The sequence below is a fragment of the Plecotus auritus genome (assembly GCF_963455305.1).
Source record: "Plecotus auritus genome assembly, chromosome: 6".
NCBI classification, from domain to species: domain Eukaryota; kingdom Metazoa; phylum Chordata; class Mammalia; order Chiroptera; family Vespertilionidae; genus Plecotus; species Plecotus auritus.
The window spans coordinates 81,596,107-81,624,080 of record NC_137773.1 but is presented as its reverse complement, the minus strand read 5'-3'; the positions used below and the strand labels follow the sequence as shown (position 1 = coordinate 81,624,080).

Here is a 27,974-nt window from a genome sequence, read left to right as displayed (position 1 = left end):
ACTCTTCTCATGCCTTTGTTCAGCCCGGTAAACTGTTCTTTATTCTGGAAGCTTTAGAAAACTTACCAAGCCAGTGTTGCCTGCTTACCCACTGCATTCATAGAAAAACTCAGAGCACACCTGTGAAGTGTCGCTAATATGGTGGCCATAGTCTCTTCCTGCAAAGCCAGCTCATGTGTTTTAATTGGGGGTGTCTTCTATGATTTCATGATTTAGATGTTCTTCCCAATTCCATGATTTGGGAATATTTTCCTAGATTTTCTTGTAGTTTTAAAATGATTTTATTGTTACATCTATCCCTTTAATCCATCTAGAATAAATGTTTAAATAAAGTTGAGATGAGGATATAATTACTATTTTCCAATCATAGTGAATTGTCTAAATTCATATCTTTTGAATGTTAAGTTACTTGCCTCTCTCTCTGCTTATAGTACCAGCACAAACTGTTCTCAGATGTGTATAAAGACAGCTGGCTCAAGGAACACTGAGTCACTCTACTGTGGGATTAAAAGTGTGACAATGTCTGCAACAGTCAAAATTGCTAGACATGGTGATCCAGGCAGAGAATGAAGGAGACTCAAGTGGGGACATTGGCTATTTGGTCTCTACTTAAACAATTGCTAAACTAAATAATACATTAAAATCTCCATCAAGACGTACACTTAATGGGAAAGAATATATATTAAAAAATGAATACATGTATTTTCTAGGAATGAGGTGTGTGCATTTTCCTTTTCTTCATGGTTTTCTAAGTACCAAATTTTCCACTCTCCTAATCTTCTCCCTCCCAATGGTTCTCCCATGTGGCAGGGGAAGGGGACTGGGCAACCAGGCTCTGGTGGCTTTGTTCTCTAGCCATCAGCTTCTCCATGATGTCTCTCTTTCTCCAGGCGGTTCTTCAAGGACATGCCGCACAATGCACTTGACAAAAAGTCCAACTTCGAGCTCCTGGAGTAAGTCCTGAGACTGGCCCCTGCCTCTCCTCCCTTCTTGCTGCCCTACTTTCCCTACTCACCCCTATTTCACTCATCCCCAGACCAGAGCCAGGCAGGACCCATCTCCCCAATCCTCGAGTCCTCTCATCTCTCCCAATTGGCCAGAATCCTGGGTTGAGGGAGAGGGGGTGTCACATGATGCTTTTCTTCTTCTTTTAGGAAGGAAGTAGGGCTCGACCTGTTTTTCCCAAAGCAGATGCAGGAGAGCTTAAAGGTAAGTGGGCAAGGAGCCCAGAAAGATCCCCGTTGTGCTGGTCCCCAGGACTAGAGCTAAAGGTATTGGGCCGGGATACTTGGGGATACAGCCAGGATGTCTGTGCCACCATGGGCCATTTGGACATAGGGCCACAAAATGCGTCCAGTGGGCCCTGTCCATGGCTAGGGCTCAGGAATCCTGGCTCTAATTCCATATCAGAGGCCAGTTAGCTGTGTAGCCTGATCACTGGGGCACTGCCTCCCCTGCCTCCCACCCAGGGCTACGGTGAGCCTCCCTTGAGACAACAGGTGTGTGCTCTGGGTAAGAGATGGCCACTGCTCTCCTAGCAGAGGTGTGGGGACCGTCCGACAGCAGCAGGCAGGCGCCCAGTGAGGTCCCTAGGGAAGGAATCGGAGCCTGCTCACCCCTGCCGTCTCCCCCAGCCCAAGCAGTTCCGGAAGATGATCCAGCAGACATTCCAGCAGTATGCCTCGCTCAGGGAGGAGGAGTGCGTCATGAAGTTCTTCAACACCCTGGCCGGCTTTGCCCACATTGACCAGGAGACCTATCGCTGTGAACTCATTGTAATTCTCTCCTCCACCTGAATTCCAGGCCTCTCAGGAAAGGGAGCCAGGAGGCCATCAAGGGGGGCTGGGAAGGGGCTGTGCTTGCTTGTACTGACCTGCCCTAAAATGCAACTACCGTGAATCTACTTGCATCATGAAAGAAAGGGAAATCTTGGCTCCCGCTCTGGGAGGTGGGCAGGGTTTTGGGAGGAGGATAATCTGTATTGGGGTGGGGAGGGATTAGAGTGGAGGGCCCAGGAGATAGTAGTCTGAGTCCAGTTTAGTGGGCCTTTTCAAATTTCTGAAATAGGAGCAGGGCAGGGCTTGAGCAGCAATTCCCTCTCCTTTTATTCCAGCAAGGATGGAACATCACTGTGGACCTGGTCATCGGCCCTAAAGGCATCCGCCAGATGACAAGTCAAGATGCAAAGGTAGAGAGAGTCTGGGAGCACACCCCACCCAGCCCCAGGCTGTGCTGTCTGCCCTGTCTGCTGCCTCCTACCCTGGCCTGCCCCATCCATTCTTCCTGCCCCATTGCTGAGAGCAGAGGTCCTTGGTATGAGCAGCGGCAGGGAGAGTGTTTGGCATAACAGCATAGGGCTGACAGTTCTTTTTCCTCCTGATTGTCTCCTGCATAGAAGCTGGGAGAGCAGGAAGGCTTGGGGGTGCAGAGCAGAGGGAAGGACATTATTGCTGCTTTTCTGGCTCAGATACAAGCATTGTTCTTTCAATGGCAAGGTGGGGCCATCACTCGCTTGGGAGTCAGAAGACCTGGGTCCAGTCCTGGCTCTACCACCAACTTGGCATATGGCCGTGGGCAAGTCCTGGCTCTCTCCAGACCCATGTTCTCCTCTGCAAACCATGGGGCTTAGACTAGATGATCCTTCCAGTCTTAATAGTCTTTGATTCTCTCTTCATCTTCCTGAGATACTCCCAGCTCCCACTTTTCCTTGTGCCCCTTCCCCCCCATGCTGACCAATTTCCAGGGCCTGATCCCAGGAGTGAGATGGTCTAAAGCCCCCGCCGCCATCCTTTCCCACAGCCCACCTGCCTAGCTGAGTTCAAGCAGATCAAGTCCATCAGGTGCCTCCTGCTGGAGGAGGGCCAGGCAATATTGCAGTTGGACATCGAAGGCGCCCCCCAGGTGAGCATCTCTGGGAACCTGGAAGCTCTGAAACAAGGGGGTACAACTGTGAGTTGGGTGTTCTTGTGCAGGTGCTCAGAAAGCCAGGGATTCTCTGGCTCCTGAGATCTTGTTAAGAAAACTGCTCCTAGTTCTTGGACAAGGTACCAGGATGCTGACACATTAGAAGGAAGATATCTCAGGAAACAAAGCTGTTTGCAATAGTCTCAAGATAAAGCTGAGTTTTTTGGGGTGTGAGGGGGAGTAAAAGTGACCAGAAATCAAGGTACTAATCAGAGGCCTAACTTTGAACAAGTGAACAATGATGCAGAATCAAGACCTCAAGGACCCAGGGTTTTTGTGGGTGGGAGAATCAGAGAGACCTTAGACCGAAAACAGATTTCTATCTCTTCTCTCATTCATCTATCCCCTGCCCCACTCCCCCGACTCTTCCCCTTTCTGTTTCTGCTCTTGCATATTTTGTACCTACCAGGTACAAGGCATTGTGAGACCAAAATAAGGCAGACCTGGAACGGGCCTTCCTAGAGTTTAAGGCAATCAGTTGGGAGGGATGACAAGAGCGCCCCCTGGTGGCTATAAGGAATGCAAGCCAAGCCCCAGGAGAGGCACGGATGGGGTCCGGCTGGGGATGGATGGCAGGAGTATGCAGTTTCTTCTCTTTTCCTGTGAGGTAGACTCCAGCCAAGGCTGTGGGGTCTCATGCTTAGCTGGTCTCTTCTCTGCAGTCCTTGTCCATCAAAACCTCCTCTCTGGCAGAAGCCGAGAACATGGCTGACCTCATAGACGGTTACTGCCGGCTGCAGGGGGAGCACAAAGCCTCTCTCATCATTCATCCCAAGAAAGGTGCGTTTCCACTTAGAGGCAAACTGGCCCAGTAGGCATATGACCACACAGCTGAGCCAGGCTGCCTCTCCCCGAACCCCACCCCATCCCCTCCCCGCTTTGCCCCACCCCCCCCCTCCAGGCAGGGGAAGCTAAGCCATTGACTAATCTGTGACTGAAGTGGCTTGAATAGTGTGTGGCCGTGCTCACCTAGCCCCGCAGGACGTTACCTGCTGTCCCATTCTGGGTCCCAAGCTACAGACCCTGGCCCACGGGACAGTGGCGGCCTGGAGGCCAGCTTTGGGAGGAAAGGCCTTGGTAGCCCCAGGAAGATCGCGGCTGTTGCTAGAACCTGGCTGGTCCCTCTTGCGTCTCTGCTTTGAAATGGGATCAGGAAGCAGGGGTCTGGGCTGGGCCTTGTGGATGGTAGGAGGAGAAAACCTAATAATTTCAACAAAGAGAATTCCGATTCAGGCCAAAGGCTACCCATCTTCCACTCAGACTTTCAGAGAGCGCAGAATGGCGGGGAGGGTCTCCCTCGTGTGGGCTCACAGGAGCAGTGAGGTCAGCCGTCCACCCAGGACCCTGTGTCCCCGGCTCCAGCTCCTTTTCTTCCTTCCCTCTTCCCAGATGGTGAGAAGCGGACCAGCCTGCCCCAGATCCCCGAGCTGTGAGTACAAGCAGGTGGCAGGGAACAGGCCCTGCACTCAGCCTGACTTCCCAGGAGAAGGCAGAACAGCCCGAGGTGTCTGGGCCCCAGTGGAGAACCCTGGAACCCCAGCATTTCACAGTGGCGATTTTTTTTCTTGCCAGTAAATTTCTCCCAGTAAATTCTTGCAGGGATATTTCTATGTTCTAATGCCACCTGGCATCTCATCCTAGGGGCTATTGCTGCTGTCCCTTCCCTCCTGCCCCCTGGCAGCCTGGGCCACGCTCCCAGGTTATTGCCGTCAGGACAGGCTGGTTCCCCTGGCAGGCAGCGGGCACAGTGCAGCGGGCCCTCCAGGCAGAAGGTGGGAGAGGGTGGGCCACCTAGGGGACCGCTGCCAGGCTCTGAGCTCACTTGGCTCCTGCCCTCTCATCTCCTCCTACAGAAGCCTGGAGGCGCAGCGGCCCCGCCTCTCCGAAAGCTGCAGCATAGGTAAGCCTGCCTGTGTGCTGTCATTCCTGCACCCAGAGCCTCTCTTCTGCCTGCTCTTGTGACATTCTCAAGGATTCCCTCAAACTTACAGAAAAATGAACTTCCCCTATGATGTCTTAAAATATCATCAATCACACTAGCTAACATGTTTTGAATAGGTAGCATGTGGCACCATGTCTGTCTGGGTCAGCTCAGGCTGCCATAACAGAACACTACAGGCTGGGGTGCTTAATCAACGGACATGTATTTCTCACAGTCCTGAAGGTGGAAGTCCACAGTGCCGGCAGGGTCAGGCCCTGTGAACACGCCCTTCCTGGTTTGCAGACAGCCGCCTTCTCTCTGTGTCCTCACATGGAGGAGAGATGGAGAGCTCGGGTCTCTTCCTCTTCTCATTAGGGCACTATTCCCATCATTGGATATGGCTCCACCCTCATGACCTCATCTAAACCGAATCACCCAAAGGCCCCACCTTCAAATACCATCACACTGCGGGGGTCAGGGCTTCAACATACGAGGTTGGGGGAGCGATGGTCACAAACATTCAATCCATAACAGTGTTAAATACACAGCAGGTATTCTTTCATTTGATCTTTAGGACATTCCCCAGAAAGAGTCAGTTTACACAAAAGAAAACTGAGATTAAGGGAGGCTAACCAACTAGTTCTGAATAATGCAACGGGGCAGTAGCAAGCAGGGACTCTAACCGTGCCACCAGAGCCTGGTTCTCGCCTGGCTCCTCCCCTCACCCCTCCCACCGACAGCACCCTTGGTTCCCGTGGCCTGACGTGGGAGCCACACACCTGGTTCCTGGTGGTGCCCTGGGAGGGCATCTTGCCCACGGGATGTTCTTTTCCTGTCCTTGCAGAATCAGACATTTATGCCGAGATTCCCGACGAGACTTTGCGAAGGACAGGAGGTAGGTCCTTGACCCCACCACCTTGGCCATAGCCAGGGCCCTGTGAAGTGACATTATGGGGATGGGGACACATGTGACACCACAGGGGGACTTAATTCTTCCTTCCTTCCTTCCTTCCTCCCTCCCTCCCTCCCTCCCTTCCTTCCTTCCTTCCTTCCTTCCTTCTTCCCTCCCTCCCTCCCTCCCTCCCTCCCTCCCTCCCTCCCTCCCTCCCTTCCTTCCTCCCTCCCTCCCTCCCTCCCTCCCTCCCTTCCTTCCTTCCTTCCTTCCTTCCTTCCTTCCTTCCTTCCTTCCTTCCTTCCTTCCTTCCTCCTCTCCCATGTTTGATTCAGACAGGGACAACCTGAGCGAGGCACCTTTGATTTAAAAACCAAGATCATTCTCTTATCCCCACACTATTGCCCTTCATGTGCCTGTGGAGAGCCTAAGAGTGTGGACATTGGACCAGCTTTCAAAGGGAATAGGGCGATGGCTCTTCCCCGGGTCTGAAACAATAGAACGGACTAGAGCCCCTTGCCCAACCCAGCCCAGCCCAGACCCTGGTTCTTGGCTGAGGTGTTGCCGGGCGTCTGGTTACACCTGAGCAGGGCCTGGCACTCAGGTTCCCGGGTGTCAGTGGTTTCTGAATTCTGGGACTCTGCTTTCTCCACGTGTGCAGGCCCACAGTATGGCATCGCCCGGGAAGATGTGGTTCTGAACCGTATCCTCGGGGAAGGCTTTTTTGGGGAGGTCTACGAAGGTGCCTACACAAATCACGTGAGTCCCGACACTCCCCTTCCACGTTCTGTAGGATGAGGAGGGTGAATCGTCCGGGGCTGGAGGCGGCGGTCACAATGTGTGGGTCCTCACGCACTTGACATTTGCAGTATTTATGAAATACCCAGGGAGTGAGGGAAACAAGAGTCATTGCCAAGCAGGAGAGCGATGCCAGGGATCAAAATAGAGGCAGCACCAGGAGAGGGCCCACTGGCTCCGGGTGGGAGAAGACAAACCCTGGAGGCATGACAACATGCAGAACTGAGAGAAGGAAGGCGGATCTGAGGCAGCAGTCGGTGGGGAGGCCACTGACGGGGCGGGACAAGGTTGGTGGTTGTGTTTGGGCCTGGGGAAAAGGCAGAGCTGAAGGCAAGGGGCAGGAAAAATGTGAAAACTAACAATAAAGAGAGAAAGAGACCTGGACGCCATGTCTGATGATGGCCTTACAGGTGCTCCACACATGCCTGCCAACCTCAGGCAGATCTCTGGCCCCTTGGCCTCAGTTTCATCTGCACAGCCAGGGACTTGAGCTACCTGATCTTGAAAGTCCTTTCCAGTCCTAACATGTCCTGGTCAAGAAGAAAGAGAGGAGGGAGGAGAGGACGGGCAGAGAAGAGAGGAGAAGGGGTGAGAAGAGAAAGAAGGGGGGAGAAGGCGCTATGCAGAGACCCAGAGGCCAGACGTCCCCTGCCATCCCTTGGCTGGGAAGACAATGGTGACACCGGGAAGGGACACTTTCCTTGGGGCACGTGGCTGGACCAAGGGGCCCTGAGCTCACTCTCACTGCAGAAAGGGGAGAAAATCAATGTTGCCGTGAAGACCTGCAAGAAAGACTGCACTCTGGACAACAAGGAGAAGTTCATGAGTGAGGCAGGTAGGTGTCCCCCAAGGAGGAACACAACCCCCATGGGCTGGAGAAGACCCCGAGGCAACACAGACCTCCAAGACGAAGAGGGGCCTAGAATTCAGGGAGGGCTGGACCACACAGGAGGAGGGCTGTCCCTCCCCGTCTCTCCCAGCTGGGACAGAAAGCACAGTTCTCCCACCGAACCTTAGATCCCTCCGACCCACCCCTCTCACCCCGATTGCAGTGATCATGAAGAACCTGGACCACCCACACATTGTGAAGCTGATAGGCATCATCGAAGAGGAGCCCACCTGGATCGTAATGGAATTGTATTCCCACGGGGAGGTGAGCTGCAAGTGGCTGTGGGGGGACCTTGTGATGATGGCTGTGCCACAGCTGAGCAGGGCGGCGTGCGTTTAGGAGGGCCCCTTGACTCCCAGCTGCCTGCCTTCTGTTGTTCAGCTGAAACAACCCAGGGACCCTTTGTAGAAGAGATTCCTGGACCCTCTTGCCAGCCCGGGTTTGCCCTCCCCTCTCCCCACCCCTGCCTGCGGTGGGGCTCCCTGACTTATGCTGAGGCCATGCCCAGGTCTTGATGGCACCTTCCTCCTTCCGACAGCTGGGCCACTACCTGGAGCGAAACAAGAGCTCCCTGAAGGTACTCACTCTTGTCCTGTACTCGCTGCAGATTTGCAAGGCCATGGCCTACCTGGAGAGCATCAACTGTGTCCACAGGTGCGGCTGGGGGGAAGCCGGGCCCCTCGATCTGATCCTGGGGTTTGGGGTAAAGCAGGTCTTGGTGTCACACAGACCAGAGTGGAAACCCCAGCTTCGGTCCCGTCTAATGGGACAACTTGAGCACCTGCTGTGAACCTGTTTCCTCATCTGAGAAGTGGAAACGGGCATGTGTACCTCACAGGATGTCCTTCAGGGTGAATCTGAAGCCCTAGGTGTCTGATTGTAACTCAGTGCATTCAGCCTGCTTCCCTGTGGGTTCCGGGAAATCGCTTCTTGCTTGCTCTTCTCCCTCAGGCCCATTCGGTGGCACAGGACTCTGCCAGGAGGTACTGAGCTAGGGCAGCGCTGCGAAGATCATGGGGTCTGAGCGTTTCCAGCCAGAGTGGCTGATGATGCCTGGCACCCCTAGTCTGCCACATCCAGTCCTCTCTCTGAATGTTAAGCCGGCCCTTCTCCTTCTGACTCCCTGAAAGGAGGTCCCTACCACCTTTCCTGATCCCCTCGAGGAAACAGAAGGGGTGCTCTCAGAGCACAAAATATACAGGTGAATTCTTCCACCCAGCACCACCAATGTCAGCGATGTGGCCTTGGGAGTGATATTAGGCAAAGCAATGCTGGGGGATATACACATTCAGTCATTCATTCACTCATCCAGTCATTCAACAAATATTGTGGAATCCTCACCCTGTGCTTCCAGGTGCTGTCCTAGGCCCTGGGATAAAATCATAATCAAAACAGCCTGGTTGGCATGGCTCAGTGGTTGAGTGTTGACCAGTGAACCAGGAGGTCACGGTTCAATTCTCAGTCAGGACACACGCCTGGGTTGCCAGCTCCACCCCCAGTGTGGAGCGTGCACAAGGCAGCCAATCAATGATTCTCTTTCATCATTGATGTTTCTCTCTCTCCTTCTCCCTTCCTCTCTGAAATCAATAAAAATATATTACAAAAAAACAAACAGACAAAAATCCCTTTCTCGTGGAGCTTACCTCCCAGCATGAGGGTAAAACGTGAGACAGGAACAGTCGTGGGGTGAAGATGGAGGGAGAACAGATTTGTTTCCTTTGTGTGACACCTCTTCAGTGATAGAGACCAATGGCAGGCAGAGAGCCTGCCTGTGAGAAGCAAGCAGACAGGCCAGTCTGGGGTTCGAAGTGATGCAGGGAGGTGAGAGCCCCGCTCTGGAGTGAGGCTGACCCCTTTCCTACTGGTTACCTGCTGGGCAGTTCCTCCCGCTCTCTGTGCCCAGCCGCGGGCTCTGAGGGTCTCTATACCACGGCTCGGTGCATTCGGCGCCGCCGGGCTGTCCTGGCTCTCCGAGCTCTGAGGAAGTTAGTCACGAGCTGCTGCTGCTCTGAGCCATAGCGAAAGCCCACACAGTCCTGCAGCCCGCAGATGGAGGAGAGCACCACTGTGGCCAGGAAAGCTGTCGGGGCTCCTTCTTGGAGAATCAGCGGGGTGACAGCGTCGCTGGCAGAGGGGACAATAGAGTCACCAGGGCAGGAGAACATAGGGAGCAAGTCCTGGGAACCTGAAACAGGCTTCACGTTGGAGACACGTGAGAAAGGAGGATGGGAGTTGAAGCTCAGTGGTGAGATGAAAGGGGTGGCAGAGGGCCTGGTGCGTGACGGGGGCTGGAAGGCCACCCCAGCTCCCACCTGGGCTGGGTTCCAACAAGGTGCATCAGGGAAGGGCTGACGACACAAGCTGCCTGACTGTGCTCCCTGGCCAGCACTCTCCTTTGTCTCTCTGTTCATCTGTGTCTGTCTGTCTGTCTGTCTGGGGCATTCTGAACCACCTTGTCTTCATATCCTTCTTCCAGGGACATCGCCGTCCGGAACATCCTGGTGGCCTCTGCGGAGTGTGTGAAGCTGGGGGACTTCGGCCTGTCGCGGTATATCGAGGAAGAGGACTACTACAAAGGTGAGGGCGGCCCTGCCTCTGCTTTGCCCTGGAGGGGTTGCTGAAGCCACAGCCCCAGAAAACATGGCAATGGTCCAGGGTCTGTAGTCCTTGGGTCTCCAGAGAATAGGCTATATTTTTGGATAATTCTGGATTGTTCTTCCATAAATATCTCCTGAAACCTCCACGCCCACCCCCAGCCTCTGTGACTCGGCTACCCATCAAGTGGATGTCGCCCGAATCCATTAACTTCCGCCGCTTCACCACGGCCAGTGACGTCTGGATGTTTGGTGAGTGGAGTTTCGGGAGGATGTGGAAAGGGTTTTGATTCTCACCTCCGTGACCAGGCTAAGAAGCGGTGCAGAGAGCAGGGGCTGGGCCCCCGCGGCTGGGCTGCAGGTTCTGTTGGACTGCAGCCACTGGGAAGCGTGAGAAATGAGAGGCCAGTGATGGGTTGGGGTGATATGGCGGAGGGCCGGCTGGGGCAGTGTTGGCTAATCTTCCTGGAGGAGGTTCCTGAGCTGACGTGTCCTGCACCAACCAGCCCCAGGGACTAGTGTGGGGACACCATGGCGGGATCCTCAAAGGCAAACTCTGAGGTTTATTCTGAGAAGGAGGTGCAGGGAGAGGCGAGGAAAAAGCCGGTGACAGACAGCCCCTTGCAGAGCACACAGCCTCGTAGATGACCCCTCTTGGTTCCCCACGATCTCATTATTATTCTTCCTGGTTTCCGCAGAAGGTAGCTGATGCCTGGGCAGGTCAGGGCCTTCCCCTCGATCACATAGGCAGCAAGTTTTGGCTTCAACCCCCCCAGCTTTGTGGTGGAGTCTTCACTCCTTCCTGAGAGAAGGCACCAGTGGTCCCATAACCTGCCTTGGGCTGCCCGCCCCTACCCCACAGAACCCCTGTAACTGCATGTGGAGGGGACATAGAGAGCGGACCTTAGTTCACTTACAGATGCAGGTGGCTGGTCCCTCGGCGACCACCATGGTGAATAAAACTCCAGGGATGCTCAAGGGGGAGGCGAGGGAACACGGGAGCTCCTCCCCGCAGGGACCCAGAGCAAATTTCCTGGAGGGGCTGGACTGGCCTCTCCATAGGTGAGGCCTCCCTCCCACCTTCCCCATGGGCCCTGACCCCTGTCCTCCTGCTCACAGCCGTGTGCATGTGGGAGATCCTGAGCTTTGGCAAGCAGCCCTTCTTCTGGCTGGAGAACAAGGATGTCATCGGGGTGCTGGAGAAGGGCGACCGGCTGCCCAAGCCCGACCTCTGCCCACCTGTTCTCTACACCCTTATGACCCGCTGCTGGGACTACGACCCCAGTGAGCGGCCACGCTTCAACGAGCTTGTGTGCAGCCTCAGGTGAGCATGGAGCAGGGGTGGGGGGGGGGGGCTGTGGGCACGGGGCCCCGAGGGAGCCGGGGTTCCCTGCAGCAGCACTTAGAGGTTTATAATGTATTTCCCTAAGCAGGAAGTGTCCTTTGTTCCCACCCTGTGCATGAGAGGACCAGGTTCAGAGCTGGGGACTCTCCCAGGGCAGGGACAGGAGGGGCTGGGACTTGCTCTGGGGCCTCCCCTCTGGCCTCCCCAGAGCCACCCAGGAGAAGCTCAGAACCTTTGTTCCTCCCAGATTGCAGGGAAGAGAGTCAGTGTGTGTGTGTGTGTGTGTGTGTGTGTGTGTGTGTGTGTGTGTTTAAAGTATGTTTTTATTGATTTTTTTAGAGAGAGAGGAAGGGAGAGGGATAGAGAGATGGAAACATCAATGAGAAACATCCATCAGCTGCCTCCTGCACGCCCCCTCCTGGGGATTGAGCCCGCAGCCCAGACTTGTGCTCTGCCTGGGAATTGAACCAGGGACCTCTTGGTTCATGGGTTGACGCTCAACCACTGACCCACACTGGCCAGGCAAGAGAGTCAGTTTTGACTATGAAGACAGTGACCCAGGGGCCACCTCTCCCTTCTGAATGGAGCATCAGTGGCCTAAGGGTCTGATCCTTTTCAGATGTCCTAAAGCCATCATTCCCCCGGTTCTGGGGGGTCCCTGGTGAAGGGTGTTACTGGCGTCCATTTTAGAAGGTCCCCTGTTTCCTTAGTGGCCGGCCTGACATCCTCCTCCTCAGCTGATCTGACTTTTGGCATCTTTCAAGGCAGACTTTCCCTGTAAAGGGCCAGATAGTTAATATTTTGGGCTTTGTAGGCCGTGCTGTCTCTGCTGGGACTGCTCAGCTCTGCCCTCACAGCTTAAAGCAGCCATGGGCAGTATGTAATGAATGCGTGTAGCTGGGTTTCAATGAGACTTTATGTGTGGACGCTGACATGTGAGTTTCATATAATTTTCCAGTGACATGAAATATTTTTTCTTTTTTCAATCATTAAAACACTTATAAACCACTCTTAGTTTGGGGCCGCACGAAAATAGGTGGTGGCCAGACTGGCCCGCGGGTGGTGTCTGCTGACACCTGCTTTAGGGAATCTAGTGCTTAGTTGATGTGAATAGTGCAACTTCAAATCCTATCGTTAAGATGCTGCCTTATTTTTAGGGCAAGAATAGCCCCTGGAAACTGCCTTTGGGAAGCACCCTGGTGGGACACTGGGAAGGCCCAGGCCAGGGCACTGGGAATGACACTTCGTTTGTAGGGGCAGGGGCAGCAACCAATGTGCAAGACCCCAGCTTAAAAGGCCGTTCTGATCCTGCCTGCCCCTCTATTGATGCTCCCCATTAATTCTAGGCTTGTCTCTTGGCCCCTGATAAGAGAGATTTGGGAAACCGAAGGATTCCAGGAGAAAAGTATTTGAAAGATGTAACTTGAGAAAGCAGATGCTCTGGGGTGATGAGTTGGTGGGGGGCTCTTAATTCATTGTGGGGCTTGTGAACCAGGGGGAGCTGTGACAGGTTGCCTCTCCCTGGGCCCAGAAGCACACCCCTCAGAGCACTGGGCCAGCCCCCCATCATGGATGGAGTGAGGAGATGACTTTTCCGGTGTGGTCTGAAGGATACCCAAAGACCCCAATGACCCCAGGATACTCCCCCAAGCCCCAGCCTGGCAGTCTGCCATTAGAGTTAAGAAAGGATTTAATGAGTGTTTCCTAATCTTCTGGGGTAAGAATGACCCTTTTGATATCAAACTTTGAGAATTCCTCCATATAATGTCAGTTACACTTTCGACTGTGAAAACAACCTGTTGATTGACAAAATGCAGTGAACTGTATGATTAATTTCATATTACACACAACATGACACATATAAATCTGAAAATACAATATCAACTATTGTCTAGTCAGTAGTACTGCTAAAATGATTTAAAAAGACAATTTAGGTGACACACATTTACAGTTTACTTAATACTCCATGAAGCAAGCAATCTCCATTCCCAAGGGTCAGAGAATTGCAAAATGGGGCAGAAAACAGGAAACTTTAACAGGATAAGGAATAAGGAGCAAGGAAGAGAAAAGCAGAAAATGAACAGGGAACAAGGGAGGAAGTATAGAGCCCAGAGCTGTCTCAGTATGTGGGGATTGGCTGACTAGATATGCTGCATTTCTGATCTCGCAGAGCACTTAGAGGGGTACAAAAGCTATCTGAGTTGTGGTTTGCTGGGGTGGCACCCCAGAACGACTCCATCTCGGGCCTAGACACTTATTTCAATCATATGTAATACTTGGTCTGCAGACAATGTGTGTGAGGTACACACGTGAGCATGTGGATTCATGGACCCTTGCAACTATTTTAGAATCCTCTTGGGTCTGTGATTCCCAGGTTGGAAACCACTGGATGGGGTGAGAAAGGCAAGAGGCATGCATGTAGCTAAGATGGAAGTGATCCACAGCCCTTTCCCATCAGCACACACCAGGAATGTGCTGATGGAATGTTTCATGGAAAAGGGGACATGTGGAACCCAGGCCTTGGTCCTGACCTTGGCTGGGATATCAGAAATCTACATAGGGGATCAGTGCCCATAGTAGGCACGGGAGGGCAAGAGGCCCGGGGGGCGGGCTGGAGATACACTTCCACTGTCCCATTGGGCTGGGACTGTTTCTCCAAGGACCTTTCCCCACCGCGGATCTGTCCCTGTAACCCTCCCAGCCTCAGTGTGGAAGCAAGCTCAGGATCCATATTCCAGCCTGTCTCGGAGGGGCCTCCCCAGCCCACGCTGCAGAGGAGTTGGAGACGGGACCTGGTGGTCATCCTCCAGGCCCTCCAGGCTTTGGTGGGGTGCAGAGAGGAGCCCCGGGAGCACCTTTGACCTTGTTTCTCTCTCCTATCTGACCTGACCCCTTGGCAGTGATGTTTATCAGATGGAGAAGGACCTTGCTATAGAGCAGGAGAGGAACGCTCGCTACCGACCTCCCAAAATCTTGGAGCCCATAGTCTTCCAGGAACCCCCACCCAAGGTAAGCCAAGGCCTGGTCTCCTCGGGCCCCTGAATCACAGCAGGGCTGGGTCCTCATCTGGCCACTCCTGGCCTGACTATATCACTCCTCTCTCACAGCACAGAGAGGGTGTGCCCCTGTAATTCTCCCAGCCGCTCAACCCAACCGTCCCTCAGCACCGAACTCGGCCCCTACCCCATCGGTGCCCTGGCAGGTGGGATCTGAGATAGCAAGTTAGCCAAGCCTGCAGAAAATACTTCCCTTGAGAGGCTTGAGCACTTTTATTTCTAGCATTTTTTAGGGACAAGTTAGATCCCCGTGAGGGCACACGGATGAGGCGTGTCCCTGAATCCCTTAGGTGCAGCCTTCATGACCATACCCTCCATGACATCTGTGGGCGCAGGAGCCAGTGCCCTGCTGCCACACCCTTAGGTGAAGGGCGGTGCCTGTATTCGGCAGCTCGGGTTGCCGTAACAGAATTCCATAGGCCAGGTGGCTTAAACAACAGGCATTTATGGAGGCTGGGAAGTCCAAGATCCAGGTGCCCGCAGATCCAGTGTCTGTTGAAGATTCTTCCTGACTTGCAGACAGCCAACTTCTCGCTGTGTCCTCACAGGGCAGACAGAGCAAGAGCTCTGGTGTCTCTTCTTAGTAGTATAAGGACACGAATCCCACCCTAGGGCCCTACCTCATGACCTCATCTAACCCTTACTTCCCAAATGCCCTGTCTTCAAGTACTATCACACTGTGGCGGGAGGCGGGGAGGGCAGGGCTGCAACATAGGGATTTGGTGGGGACACCAATGTCAGTCCATAGCAGAGCCCTTTGCCTGGTGTGCCTTTCCCCTTCCCTGAGTCAGGGCTCAGCTCAGTTTCTATCTCCTCCATGAAGCTGCTGTGAGTGCCTGAGCCCCCCGTGGCCTCCTACCTCTGATGTCTGTGGCTCTCCACTGCTGTTCGGGAGGTGCTCCCACATCCAGAGAAGCTAAACGCATCTGAGACCAGTAACCCCTCCAGTTAGTGATGGCCCCCAGGAGGACAGAGAGGCTGGCCTCTCTGTCCCTGCCCATCACTCAGCATGCAATGGGCGCTCCATCAGTGAGAACTTTGTCCCTCAGCCTTTTCATTCTGAACAAGCCCACCCTGTCTCCGACTGATGCTCCCCTTAGTGCTCACCCAGGGAGAGACGGGGACTGACTTCTCTCTGCATTCTCTCTCCAGCCCAGCCGGCCCAAGTACAGACCCCCTCCACAGACCAACCTGCTGGCACCCAACCTGCAATTCCAGGTAAACATGATCAGAGGGCTGGGAAAGCTCGGGCCATGTCTGGTCTTGGTCCTTCCTGAAAGTCTGTTCACGTGCTTTTGAGGAGCAGTAACCAACTGCTCAGGAAATGGAGAAAGCCAGCTTCGGTACCAGAAAAGAATAGCACTCAGAGATCAAAGGAACCAGAATGCAGTTCCACCAGGCTGTCCTCAGCCTAGACGTGCCTGAAGCCCAGGGCACCTGTCACAGTGTTTGCTGCTGCTGTGTGTCCTGCCTCCAGCTACTCTTCATGCCCAAAGCCTCCCTGCCCTCCTACCCTGAGCAGAGCCTTCTGAGAAGGAGTCTCAGGCAGCTGGGGACCACTGATGTTCCCCCGAAAATAGAGTTGCTCCCTGGGGCTCCCCACAGAGGTCCTGGCCAGAACCAAGGCAGCCATTGAAGAGAGAGAAGGGCTCCTTCCTTGCTTCCCTCCCACTTTTGTCATTACCAACCACGGAAGCTTCCCAGGCTGCAGGTCCCGTCTCAGTGTCTCCGTCCTGTGTCTCTCTCTCTCGCATCTCGGTCACAGGAGCCCGGCCTCCTCTCTTTTCTTCTCTCACATCCCTCAGCTCAGAGTCACTGCCTAGTGCCAGAGCAAGCCCAACCGAGAGCCAACATAAATCCTGTTCACTTTAAGAAAAATCTCGATGCAAAAGATAGAAGCAATGTCGCTAAAAAGAAAGTTACCTGTTGTAATGTTTAAAGTAGTGACTAAATACACATCCGTGGGCTAATTCTGTCTGTCAGTGTGTAACATGACTATGAAAATAACGCTTCTCTCAAGAGCCCTGAAGGAGGAGACATGTACTCCGCCGGTCAGTAGCATGCGTGGACCCATGGCGTGCAGAGCCTGACGGGAGGGCTGTGAAATGAATGGGAGGTCGCCATGCCAGTGCTGCCTCCTAGTCAAGAGCTGTGTCTGTCGCTCCGCCGTGTCTTCCAAACGGGGCCGAGGAATCGCCCATGTCACACTTTTTATTAGGTCCCGGAGAGCAGGTCCTGACTCTCCCCTGGTGCTCATGCATCGTTTCTTTGTGCTGAGTGTGTAGCCGCTAATTGTCTACCTTCTTGCCTTGTCCTTGTGCCTGTGCTTCTCTGCTTCTCCTGAATAGGTCCCCGAGGGTCTGTGTGCCAGCTCACCTACGCTCACCAGCCCTATGGAGTACCCATCTCCCGTAAACTCGCTGCACACCCCGCCTCTCCACCGGCACAATGTCTTCAAGCGCCACAGCATGCGGGTAAGAGGGCTCTGCATGCTGGGTCCCAGCCCGGACGGAGGAGGCTGATGGAGGGGAGGTGCCTGGGACACCGGGAACCCCATAACCTCAGCTTAGGAGGTGCCCTCTTTGCTTCCATGCACCGGTCAAGCCACCAAAGGAGGGGCTCGGTGACTCTCTCTCTCCTTTGCAAACACATCAGAGGCTGGGGGCCAGGCCAGGCTCTGCCCCTGAGGACACCCGCTGGACCTGGACCTGCCCCGTCCATACTGTGGGGCTGTGGCAAATGATGCAGAAGCTCCCCCTCTTCTGAGCCCTGTGTAGTGAGGAGTCTTGTGGGTAGAGGACAACCAAGCCCGTTGGTGCCAAAGAATAAAAGATCCTGGGGTTCTGTTCTGCTCTGCCCTTCCTGCCTGGTGCCCTTGGTTGTCAGTCTCTCTTCAGGCAAAGGAAAGGCTTCCTTGTGGCTTCCATTCCTGCTGCTTTTGCAAAAGTCGCTGGTGTTTGGGAAGGGGCTTGGGGGCTGGTGAGGGGCTACGACCCCCGCTCCAGTCACCTCTTTGTTGTAACTGCCAAGATGAGGCCCTGAGTACTTCATGGGTTAGTACCTGGTTGTCAAGGCTTGCCCAAAAATAAATAAATAAAGGCACCTTGGCTTGCCCACTTGTCACTCATCACCACCCATTTCTCCTTCAACACGAATAGCCCCTGTGGTTGCCATACACATTTAATATAGTTTACTAAACTGGGTCCTGCTCTGTGACCAAACAGACCGAAGCCCTTATTATTTTAGCTCTAACTCTGTTTCTATATGCGTGACATTTCACGTTCAGTGTACGTGACTCTAAAATTTTTTTTAAGAAAAACTACATGATTGTTCCAATCGATTTAGAAAATGTAGGAAAGTACATATGTCGATATATTCGGTGCCATTATTTTTACTTGGGTAAATTTTTTTATGAGTAATATAACTTAGAACGCTAGGCATCAAGATCTATTGTGGAATACATTTCCCCATTTATAATTTAAACAATTTATATCTTAGCACATATTTAACGATAATAAAACTGCATTCTGAAGTGTGCTCTATAATTTAAGCAGTGTTCAGTTCCTCCACCCTCCTGCCCTGGAATCTTTATTCGTAATTAATTGAGTTTTAGTGAGTTCTGCTTTACAATGTGACCTTTTAGAAAGAAGCTGTTCTGCATGCGTGCGGGGCGGCATTGCCTTTGTCTAACCCCTGCTTCCCCAGGAGGGCTTTGTTCACTTCCATAAAGACAGGCTGTGCAGCAGGAAAAAAAAAAGACCTTTTGTGTCAGGGGTTTAGAAGGACTCTCCATAAGGAAAGTCTGCCTAAAAGAACATAATGAACATCTCTTAAAATAAACCAAAAGAGGTTAAAAATATGAACTCCATTTTATGGGTTATATCGGAAACATGGATAAAGCCTCATCCAGGTGGATTGCTGAAAAGGTATAATCGGCTCCCCGCAAAGCATTTGAAAGCATTTAACAAAAATCAGAGATGGTTTTCGCATAAAAAACAATTTTTCTACGATTGCCTGACTTATCTAGGAATCTGTGGAATGCCACACCAGAATGGCAGCAATCTCTCAATTGAAGTTTAAAATAATAGTAAAATTCAATAAACCATACCTTTTGCAGGAATGCTTTGCAGGGAGCTGCCCTAGGTGCTGAAGGGAGACCCAGGTGGTTCTGCCTTCAGTGAGCTGACAGTTGGCCTGAAGAAACAGGCCACGTGCACACCTACCTGTAATGCCAGCCAGAAAGCTGTCAGTGGCACACAGAGACACAGCAAAAGGCGCAGTGGGAGTTCAGAGAGGAGAACTTCTCTTTGAAGCTTCTCTGTGTTGCTGGGCCTGGAAGGATGGGTAAGATTTGGACAGGAAGAAACTGGGATGAGGGGGCATGAAAGAGGCAGAGGTATCAGTAGGAGCCAAGATTGAGTGATGGGAAACCATAGGGGAAGTGCAGGAGCTGTTTGGCTAGAATAGAGGAAGAATGCATGTAGGGGTAGAAATAAGGGTGGGGGTGGCCAAATTCTGGGATGTTCACAGCTTGTGGAAACATTTTAAAACACCACAAGGACCTGATCCCTCTTAAACAATGTAAGTATTTAGTGCCTGAAAAGAATATCTGAGGTACATTTCAGACAAGTAAGCCCTAAAGAGATTCATTTTTTTAAAATATATTTTATTGATATTTTACAGACAGGAAGGGAGAGGATAGAGAGTTAGAAACATCGATGAGAGAGAAACATCGATCAGCTGCCTCCTGCACGGCCCCTATGGGGAATGTGCCCGCAACCAAGGTACGTGCCCTTGACCGGAATCGAACCTGGGACCTTTCAGTCCGCAGGCCGACGCTCTATCCACTGAGACAAACCGATCAGGGCAAGAGATTCAATTTTTAAAAAAATCTCATTTTCTCCTTGAATTTGATTATGAAATCGGAAGACATAGGACCAAATCTTGGAATGTATCTTAAAATGTCTTGTAAGACACTAACCAGGCCTGGGGCATGCTGGCCATTAGAGTGGCAGGCGCTTTCTTTTAGCACTTACAGATTGCATGGTGTTTACTTGACTCTGGTAACTCCTCCTACCAGGATTATCTCTAGGGACAAATTAGATCCTCAGTCCTCACATTTTTCTTATGCCTGGGGATCCCTAACTATATTCAAAATGTTTGATACATGTCTCCTTGCTTGTCACTCTTTGTCAGTAGCCTGGGTAACCATACATTGTGTTTGCAGGTGTTAACATTTAACTGGGAATATTCATAACCTTAAAATTCTCTCATTTGGAGCAGTGTCCTCTGAGAAATAAACCTTACTTATTTTTATTAATTCTATGATTATAAAATGCTCCTGTGTTCTGAAATTTGCTTTCTTAAAGTCTAACTCAGTAGCTCGCTATAGGGTGGAGTTGTGGCTAGGCTTCCTACAATGTACTGGAAATCCTCCCCTAGTAAAGAACTATCTGGCCCCAAATGTCAGTAGTGCTGAAGTTGGGAAAAATGGTCTAGCTATTGTTTACTAGCATTATACCATGGCTGCTCTCCCAGCCCGCCACATAGTAGTTTCTTAATAAATAGTTGTTAAATAGAAAAATGAACAGAGAATATTTTACCAAGAAATCAAAGTTGTGGGAAGAAATATTGTTAGAAATTGAGAGCAGTAATTGGAGCCGAATGAGCACGAGGGAAAAAACGTTCCAATATAACTAACTGTCTTATTATATTCAAGTGTGTTTTAGAGAGTTCAGTGAGGAAAGCATTTTTAGAGATTTGTCAGAGATTCTGGCTTGGTAAAGTAGAGAGTGATTTTTAGCATCTTATGCAAGTGACTTGTATGTAAACGGGCCACTTGAAAGGAAAGGAGCTGAGGGGCCTGCTGGCCTGAATGTCCCAGGGAGCTCCCGCCCCTGGCAAAGGCCCCCCTGGGCTTGATGCAATCCAGCAAATGCAGTAACACTCAGGAAGCCAGGTGCGAGGTGTGCAGCAGAAAACAAGTAGCACCAAAATACTTGGAAGGGGCTGAGCAGATAATTATATAAATGAACCCTGGGGAAGACTGAGAGTAAAGCAACTGAAAAGAAAACGTGCCACACCTTCTTTTTGGGAAAATAGGTAAAACTATGAATAGGTCCAAAGTCTCCCAAATGAGTTAAAACAAGGGTTGGATCAATAAAGCTAGGAGATATGTATTGCATATCTCTACACTTACGTTTCTTTAAATTTTGTTCTTCATCTCTTAGCTTATGCATTTCTTTAACCTTTGGTTAAACAATCCAAACTATTATCTTGATAAAAAGTGTGTTTTAACAAAAAGACTCGATCAATGGGCGCATGGTCAGGAGCGCCTTCACTCAGGCCCCGCCCCAAGGCGGGACTAAAGGCAGCCCACTGCTCCTGGGAGCTTCCAGACCTGCCGCAGGGGTGCCTGGGTGGAAAGAAGTGCCCAGGGCTTTCCAGGGGGCTGGCTTTCACTTATAAATTTGTTAAGTGACAGCGACCTGTGAAAAATAACTGCTGAGAAGAATAACATGAGGGCAGTAATTTGAAAATAGAATTGTCTTCACAGATCATGTAATCATTTGAATACAATGCATGTTAATGCGTGTTCCGGGTTTGGCATTCCGTTGCAACACAGGCATGTGCCTGGGGCTGACTGTGACCCAATAATAACTGTCTGCATATATGGCTGTGAATTTAAAAGCAACGTTACAAAAAAAAAAAAAGAGGCAGTGGTGAGGCCAAGTCTTGTGGCTGCACAAGGTTCATCAGAGGACTGTCCCTCCCCTAAGTCTGGGTACTAGACTCATGGTGTCCTCTCCTCTCCCCCCGCTGTCCTCCCAGGAGGAGGACTTCATCCGACCCAGCAGCCGAGAAGAGGCCCAGCAGCTGTGGGAAGCTGAGAGGGCCAAGATGCGGCAGGTCCTGGACAAGCAGCAGAAGCAGATGGTGGAAGATTACCAGTGGCTGCGGCGGGAGGAGAAATCCTTGGTGAGCAGCTTCCGGCCGTGGGTGGGGCGGGAGGCATTCTCAGCAGTGATAACAGTTCTGGCCTGGGAGAGATGTCCACGCCATCGTGTCCTTTTGTGTCTCCTCTGCCTCCCCAGCTGACCCGAGTGAGTGCTCCCCCTGCATCGCCGGGGTTTCTAGCTCTGGAATTCTAAGTGCTTTGCTTTGGTTTCCTCCTCTGCAGGACCCCATGGTTCACATGAACGACAAGTCCCCGTTGGTAAGTCACCGGGAGAGGTCTCTGCCTTAGAGTGAAGGCCTGGGAGGTGCTCATGGGCAGCAGCACCCCAGCTCCAGGCCTGGGGCCTGCTCGTCGCTTCCTTTCTGCCTCTCACCTTGGGAGCGAGTCTTTTCTCTCCTCTGACCTCAACAAGGACCCCTTCCTGAACTCGCACTTGATCTGCATCCACAGTCCCCCCAGCCTCTTGGGAAGGAGGGACACACCTCCAGGTCACTTTTGGTCAGGAGCCCCCCAGAGCCTCCCCCCTCCCATGGCTGTGATCTCTAAACCTCTAAATACACTGTTGAGGGGGGTGGGGAACAGGTCAAGGCTGGAAGTGGGTGGTCCCCAGAGCCACGTTAGTGATCTGTTCTGTTCGCTTTCCTTCCTTCCAGACCCCGGAGAAGGAGGCCGGCTACAGTGAGTATTGGCGCCCTTCCTCTTGGTGGGAGTTCCCACCTGACATCTTGTGTTGAGCCGCCGTCCTTGCCCGTTGCCACTGTGGAGAGCAGCAGAGTGTACTTGCAGTTTTAAGAAATGTCTGCCTTGTTTTCACTCAGAGTGTCAGAGAGGCTGGGTCTCAGAGTTGATATCCACCCTCCCATTCCATCTGTCACCCTATGTCCCCCCTGCCCAGTGGCTCTCTCTCTGACCCGGGGTCCTTAGTCCTCTTTCCAGTTTATCTCCTTCTCACATTTATTTGGAGGAGGTGATGGGTCTCTCTTCCTACCCCTCAGTCATTCTGTAGGGGGCTCCTCATGTAGGAAAATAAGGTAGTTCCACTGGCCTCTCTCTGATGATGCTCATCTTCCCTGGGCCTGAGGGATGAAAGGGAGAACAACGGTGGCTGAGCCCTAGGGTCTCCCCAAAGGCCTCTGCTGAAGTGGGGGCGGGGGGAGGAGCCAGCAGCATGACAGGCTCATCTTCATCATCCTAGACGGGTGGGGCTGATGATGGTGAGGATGACAGTGGCAGTTATGACGATGACAACAGTCACAGAGAACTAAATACAATCCAAACACAGACCCAGGTAGCTTACAGATGTCAACTTGTTCCATCTCACAGCAACGCTGAGATAACGACAAGTTATTATTATGCCCCTTTTACAAAGGTCACGAAACCACGGCCCAGGAAGGTTAAGTAACTTACCCAAAGTCACACACCTGCTGATTAGCACAGCTCAGAGGTGAGCCCAGGCAGTCTGGCTCCAAGAACTCTTCTGAGCAACATCCCTATTTGACAGATGAAAATTAAGGCCCAGGGAGTGTAAGTGAGCCGCCCCGGGTCACACAGCCAGGCCTCGTGACTTCCACTCCGGGGCTGGCTCTCCCAGCAGCTCCGCCGGGGCTCTGTGTCTTTGCTTCTCACCATGGGGCGTGAATAGTGTGGCTCTTCTGCTATCTCACTTCCTGGACTCCACAAATGCTCACAGCAGACCACTGGGGAATTCTCACACACCTACCCCGTTAGCTGCTGCGGCACCAGGCTGGGGACTCCGCAGCCACCTGCTGCATTCACAGAGCAAAGCTTGTTCCTCGCGATTGTCGAGGCCAGAGTGTGGCCTCTCAGGGCTGCTGCACAGGCTCGCAGGGGCTGGCACACCCTCGCAGTCATTCCATCTCTGTTGTGACTTGTTTTTTTCTCTCTATAAGTGGACAACTGTACTTGTCCCTGACTACAGGAGGGCCAACCTCTGGAACTAGAGTTTCATTCCTTCAGATCTGCTGGTGGTAGAGGAGAGGGGAATGGCTTGGCTCTCAGCAGGGGCAAAGGGAGGGGCCAGGGTGCTGAGAACTCTCCCTCCTTTTGCAGCAGAGTTCACGGGCCCCCCACAGAAGCCGCCGAGGCTGGGTGCACAGGTATGTGTTGGCTCTTTCAAGGCTCCCCAAGACTTAAGACTGCCAAGATTTCAGAGGCCCCCAGAAATAATCTAGTCCAGTGTCCTCTTGATATAGCTGAGGCCCAGAGAGGGCAAGTGCCTTGCCTAAGGCCACACAGCTAACCCATGAAAAAGCAAGGGGAAGACCAGTCTCTTGTCTCCCATGTCTCCTTTCCAACCTGAAGGACAGCTCCTGGGTCCTGCCCTGGGAGCAGGAGGTGGGGCCCCTGTCTCTGTGGAGCATGCCCCCTTGGCGTTCAGCACCCACATGGTTCCTGCAGCAGCCTGGGCTGGGCGCTGGCTTCCCTCGCTCGGGAGCAGTGGTTCTCAGCCGTGGCTGTCCCTTAGAGTCACCGAGGGGCTTTTGAACCCCCGGCCCCGGCCTCCATGCCAGGTGATGGCTCAGTGGCCTGGTGTGAAGCTGGCCACTAGGATTCTGTAAGGCTCCTGGCCGAATCTAATGTGAGAACCACTGCCTGGAAGCAGAAGGGAGGAGGGGTGCACCCCCAGGACAGGGCACTGCTATTTTGGGGAAGAGTCTTTTCAAACTGGGCCGGTGGCTGAGTTGGCACCTTGAGTGCCCGCCCAAGAAAGAATGGTAGCATCCCCCTGACTCGAGACACCGCACCCCCCCCCCCCCCCGCCGCCAGTCCATCCAGCCCACAGCCAACCTGGATCGGACCGACGACATGGTGTACCGCAATGTCATGGACCTGGTGCAGGCTGTGCTGGACCTCAAGAATGAGCTCGGCCAGCTGCCCCCCGAGGCCTACGTGGTGGTGGTGAAGGTGAGCGCCAGGGGCAGAACTGGGACCGGGCGGTGGAGGCTGCTCATCCCAGCCCTGGGAGGAGGGGCGAGGGCAAAGCTCCCTGGTCTGCCCCGCAGGTGTCTTGACCCGGGAAGAACCCCCTTAGCTCAAGGTGGTCAAAGCCCATTTAGTCCTGGGAAGCCTCAGAAGGCAGCTGCCGATCAGGAGTGCTCTCCCAAGGGGAACATGGCTTCCTCAACAAGCAGAAGGTGACCGGCGCCCTGCCCTTTCTCTCCCAGAACGTGGGCCTGACCCTGCGGAAGCTGATAGGGAGTGTGGACAGTATCCTGCCTTCCTTGCCGGCATCGTCACGGACGGAGGTGAGCGTCCTTGTCTTGGACAGAGCCTCCGGCTCCCCTTCGCCTCCACCTGCCCCAGCTGTAGTTCACCCTGGAGGCTCACAGGCCACCTGGGCAGCCTCATTTCTGCCTGCCGAGCCCGCAGCAGGGGCTCTGACAGCGCATCTGAGCTTGTTCCACGGGGGCGCTGAGTGGGCACCCGGGGCCCTGGCCGGCTTCCTAGGGCCGGTTTCCCAGTTTAGGTCTCAGGTAGCTGCAGTGACATCTTAAAGTGTGAGGACAGACGAAGGGGGATGCACCTTCCCTTTTGCCCCTCCTGTGATCCTTGATCTAGTCTCCTCCCTACTAGAGTGACAGCGAGTGTGTTATGGAAATAGCAGTTAAGGCTGCTTTTGTTGGCCATTGAATCTAATTTTCTTTACTTAAGTGAGAAACAATCACCGAAAACTAACATAGGAGGCTTGGTGCTCTGCATTGAGATGGCGCCTGTGTAGGCAGAATAATGGCTCCTCAAATCGCTCCCTGTCCTAGTCCCCCGAACCCGGGACTCTGTTACCTTCCTTGGCAAAGGGGACTTTGCAGTTAAGGATGTTGAGATGGGGAGATTGCACTGATTACAATGTAGTCACAGGGTCCTTTTACGAGGGAGGCGGATGCAGAGTTCTTGTGAGAGTCTGAGAAGGAGGGGTGATGACAGAAGCAGAGGTGGAAATGATTTCAAATTTGGCTGGAAGGATGCACAGGCCAAGCTGAGTAGACAGGGACAGAGTCTCCCCGGAGCCTGCTGGAGCGGGGCCCAGCCGTCACCTCAGCTTTACCCCCATAGGACCTGGTCCAGACTTCCGACCTCTAGCACTGTGGGAGGATGCTCTGTGTTGCTTTAAGCCACTAGGTTGGCGGTACCCCATCACCGCAACGATAGGAAGCTCAGTCCGTGCTCTGACATTTGTCTGTCTGGAAACCAGATGTAGACCCTGAGGAAGCCCACGACCCCTGCACAGGTGACCACCGGAGCCCCCAGTCTGTGCTGCTCAAGACAGCACGGTGTGGGGGAGGGGGGTTCCCGGCCTCCCTCTGGATGGCAACAGCAGCCCACAGAGGAGCCCGGACTGGGCTGTGCTGTCTGACATGAGAGCGCCTTGCCCTGGGCACGAGGACCCAATCACTTATTTCACCCGATAAACACCCTTGAGTGCTGAGCTTGTGCTCAGAACTGTGCTAAGCACCGGGCACGTGTCAGTAAACAAAACCCCACAACTCTGTCCACAGTCCCAGAGCTCTTGATTTGATGATAGGCAGCTCACAAATGGATAAATGCACTTGACCTCAACCATCCGCTTGAACATTGGGCCAGCACAAGAAGACACTGCGATAAGAGGAGGGCCTGTGGGGTTGGATCCGACGGGGCTGGCATGGGGTGGGCTGGGGTCTAGGGTGTCTACAATGTCAGTCCTTGGTGACTGGGCTCCGACCCGTACAGGGCCTTGTTCGGCCCCGGCCTGGGTCTGACTTGTCCCCAGAGAACTTCTGACTGCTTCCGCTGACACCAAGGTGCACTCGTGGCTTAGGCTCCCAACCTCTCCTGTGCACTCCTCCCACAGATTGAAGGGACCCAGAAACTGCTCAACAAGGACCTGGCAGAGCTCATCAATAAGATGCGACTGGCCCAGCAAAACGCCGTGACCTCCCTGAGCGAGGAGTGCAAGCGGCAGATGCTCACAGCCTCCCACACCCTGGCCGTGGACGCCAAGAACCTGCTCGATGCCGTGGACCAGGCCAAGGTTCTGGCCAACCTGGCTCACCCGCCTGCAGAGTGATGGATGGTGGGCCACCCGCCTGCGTCTTCGCCCCGCCTGTCGTGTACCTTCCTTGCCCCCAGCCCTGCCCCACCTTCGGCCATGTGGGTCTTCTCAGGGGGAAGGCCAAGAGGAGTCCTTCCCTTGCCACTTTGCACGACCCCCTCTCCCCACCCGACACCCAGACTGTGCTGCTCAGGCTGCAGCTGGACAGAGGGGACTCAGGGCCATAGAAGCCAGGGGGTGACTACGAGGGCTCAGAGGGAGCACAGCTGCCACTGGCCACGCCCTTCTCCTACCTGCCGGGCCTGCTGGGGTCCCACTGATGCCCCTAGTGGCCATGATGGCTTTATGCATGGACATAGCAGGCCATTTGGAAACTGAGCTATTCCTCTTCCTCTTCTGCCCACGGAAGTCTCTGATGCAGAGGGGCCCTGAGGGGCCTTCTTTTGCCTAGTGGCTGCTTGGTGAGATGAGGGATGGACCTGGCTTTCTTGTACAGTGTATATTGGAATTTATTTAATGTGAGTCTGGTCTGGACTGACAGCCATGCACCCCCGGAGGGGGGACCTGGGACACAGTCCAGCAACAAGCTAGTGGGAGGCTGGGCACAGGACGCTGTGTGGCCAACACGCCAAGTGTTGAGGAGAAGGGGAGTGGAGGCCAAACAGGACTTGGACCACAATCCACTTTCTTCCTCACACCCACTTTTCTCCTTCTTTCCTTATTTTGCCTCCTCCTCCTTCCTTCCTCTTTTCTTATTCCTCCCTTTCTTTCCCCTTCCTCACCGGCTTCCTCCCTCCTCTCTCGTGTTTGTGCAGAACACCCTTTACGTTCTTTCTATTTGACTTGTGGATGAATTAAATTGTACTATTTGCTTTGTGGTTTGGTTGCTTTGTTTGACCTGCTGTCAGTGGGGAAACACTGACCTCAAACCACAGCCCTCCCTTGAACAAATGGATTGTGCTCAGCTGGGCAGAGATCAAGGGCTGGTGCCTGGGCTCAACCGAGGGGCATCTGGTGACACCCAGGCAGTGGGGTCAGACATGAGCCCCAGCCCCTGTGCCCCTGCACCTGACCAAAGGGACATTTTCCAGGGGGGGGCCAGGGCAGCCCCCACGCAGGCACGTGAGGAATGCCAGTGGAATGGCACTCTCGCAGCGGGCATGCCCACAACCAGGGCTCTGGGGGAGGTTCTGGGGATGCTGACAAGGGGTCCCACAGCACAATGAACAGTGGCTTTCATTTCGTTTGATTGCTTTATTCACATGCAAGATGGATGGGAGACAGACTAATGTGGGGGAACATCTCGGCAGCAGGAGATCCAGGCTGGGGGAGCCAGGAGGGAGGGGAGGCCGGGGTTGTGTGCACTGAGGCAGGGAGGGGTCAGAAATCAGAATGGGCCACTGAGTGGGGGGGTCTTGGGAGAGAACTGAGGAGCAGACGCTGGGGCTGAGGTGTCTTGGGTTTCCACTTGGTCTGTCAGGGAGAGGCAAGTGGGGACTTTGGAAGAAGA

General features: G+C 53.3%; 1 protein-coding gene across 4 annotated transcripts in view; it reads left to right on the top strand.

Annotated features, from left to right (window-relative positions):
- Positions 1 to 27,336, top strand: part of PTK2B (protein tyrosine kinase 2 beta) — a 131,931-nt gene extending 104,595 nt beyond the window's left edge. For all 4 annotated transcript variants that reach the window (XM_080675098.1, XM_080675100.1, XM_080675101.1 and 1 more), the window contains exons 6-31: positions 891 to 953; positions 1,155 to 1,209; positions 1,635 to 1,775; positions 2,114 to 2,188; positions 2,800 to 2,901; positions 3,627 to 3,744; positions 4,354 to 4,393; positions 4,818 to 4,864; positions 5,730 to 5,780; positions 6,439 to 6,536; positions 7,326 to 7,410; positions 7,628 to 7,728; positions 8,003 to 8,118; positions 9,941 to 10,041; positions 10,221 to 10,310; positions 11,178 to 11,382; positions 14,304 to 14,412; positions 15,612 to 15,677; positions 16,808 to 16,933; positions 21,291 to 21,437; positions 21,640 to 21,675; positions 22,071 to 22,095; positions 23,488 to 23,534; positions 24,205 to 24,342; positions 24,603 to 24,683; positions 26,264 to 27,336. In XM_080675098.1, the coding sequence (XP_080531224.1) occupies positions 891 to 953; positions 1,155 to 1,209; positions 1,635 to 1,775; positions 2,114 to 2,188; positions 2,800 to 2,901; positions 3,627 to 3,744; positions 4,354 to 4,393; positions 4,818 to 4,864; positions 5,730 to 5,780; positions 6,439 to 6,536; positions 7,326 to 7,410; positions 7,628 to 7,728; positions 8,003 to 8,118; positions 9,941 to 10,041; positions 10,221 to 10,310; positions 11,178 to 11,382; positions 14,304 to 14,412; positions 15,612 to 15,677; positions 16,808 to 16,933; positions 21,291 to 21,437; positions 21,640 to 21,675; positions 22,071 to 22,095; positions 23,488 to 23,534; positions 24,205 to 24,342; positions 24,603 to 24,683; positions 26,264 to 26,479 (2,479 nt within the window). In that variant the 3' untranslated portion in view covers positions 26,480 to 27,336. The remainder of the gene's footprint in view (positions 1 to 890; positions 954 to 1,154; positions 1,210 to 1,634; positions 1,776 to 2,113; positions 2,189 to 2,799; positions 2,902 to 3,626; positions 3,745 to 4,353; positions 4,394 to 4,817; positions 4,865 to 5,729; positions 5,781 to 6,438; positions 6,537 to 7,325; positions 7,411 to 7,627; positions 7,729 to 8,002; positions 8,119 to 9,940; positions 10,042 to 10,220; positions 10,311 to 11,177; positions 11,383 to 14,303; positions 14,413 to 15,611; positions 15,678 to 16,807; positions 16,934 to 21,290; positions 21,438 to 21,639; positions 21,676 to 22,070; positions 22,096 to 23,487; positions 23,535 to 24,204; positions 24,343 to 24,602; positions 24,684 to 26,263) is intronic.
- Positions 27,337 to 27,974: the final 638 nt, after the last annotated feature.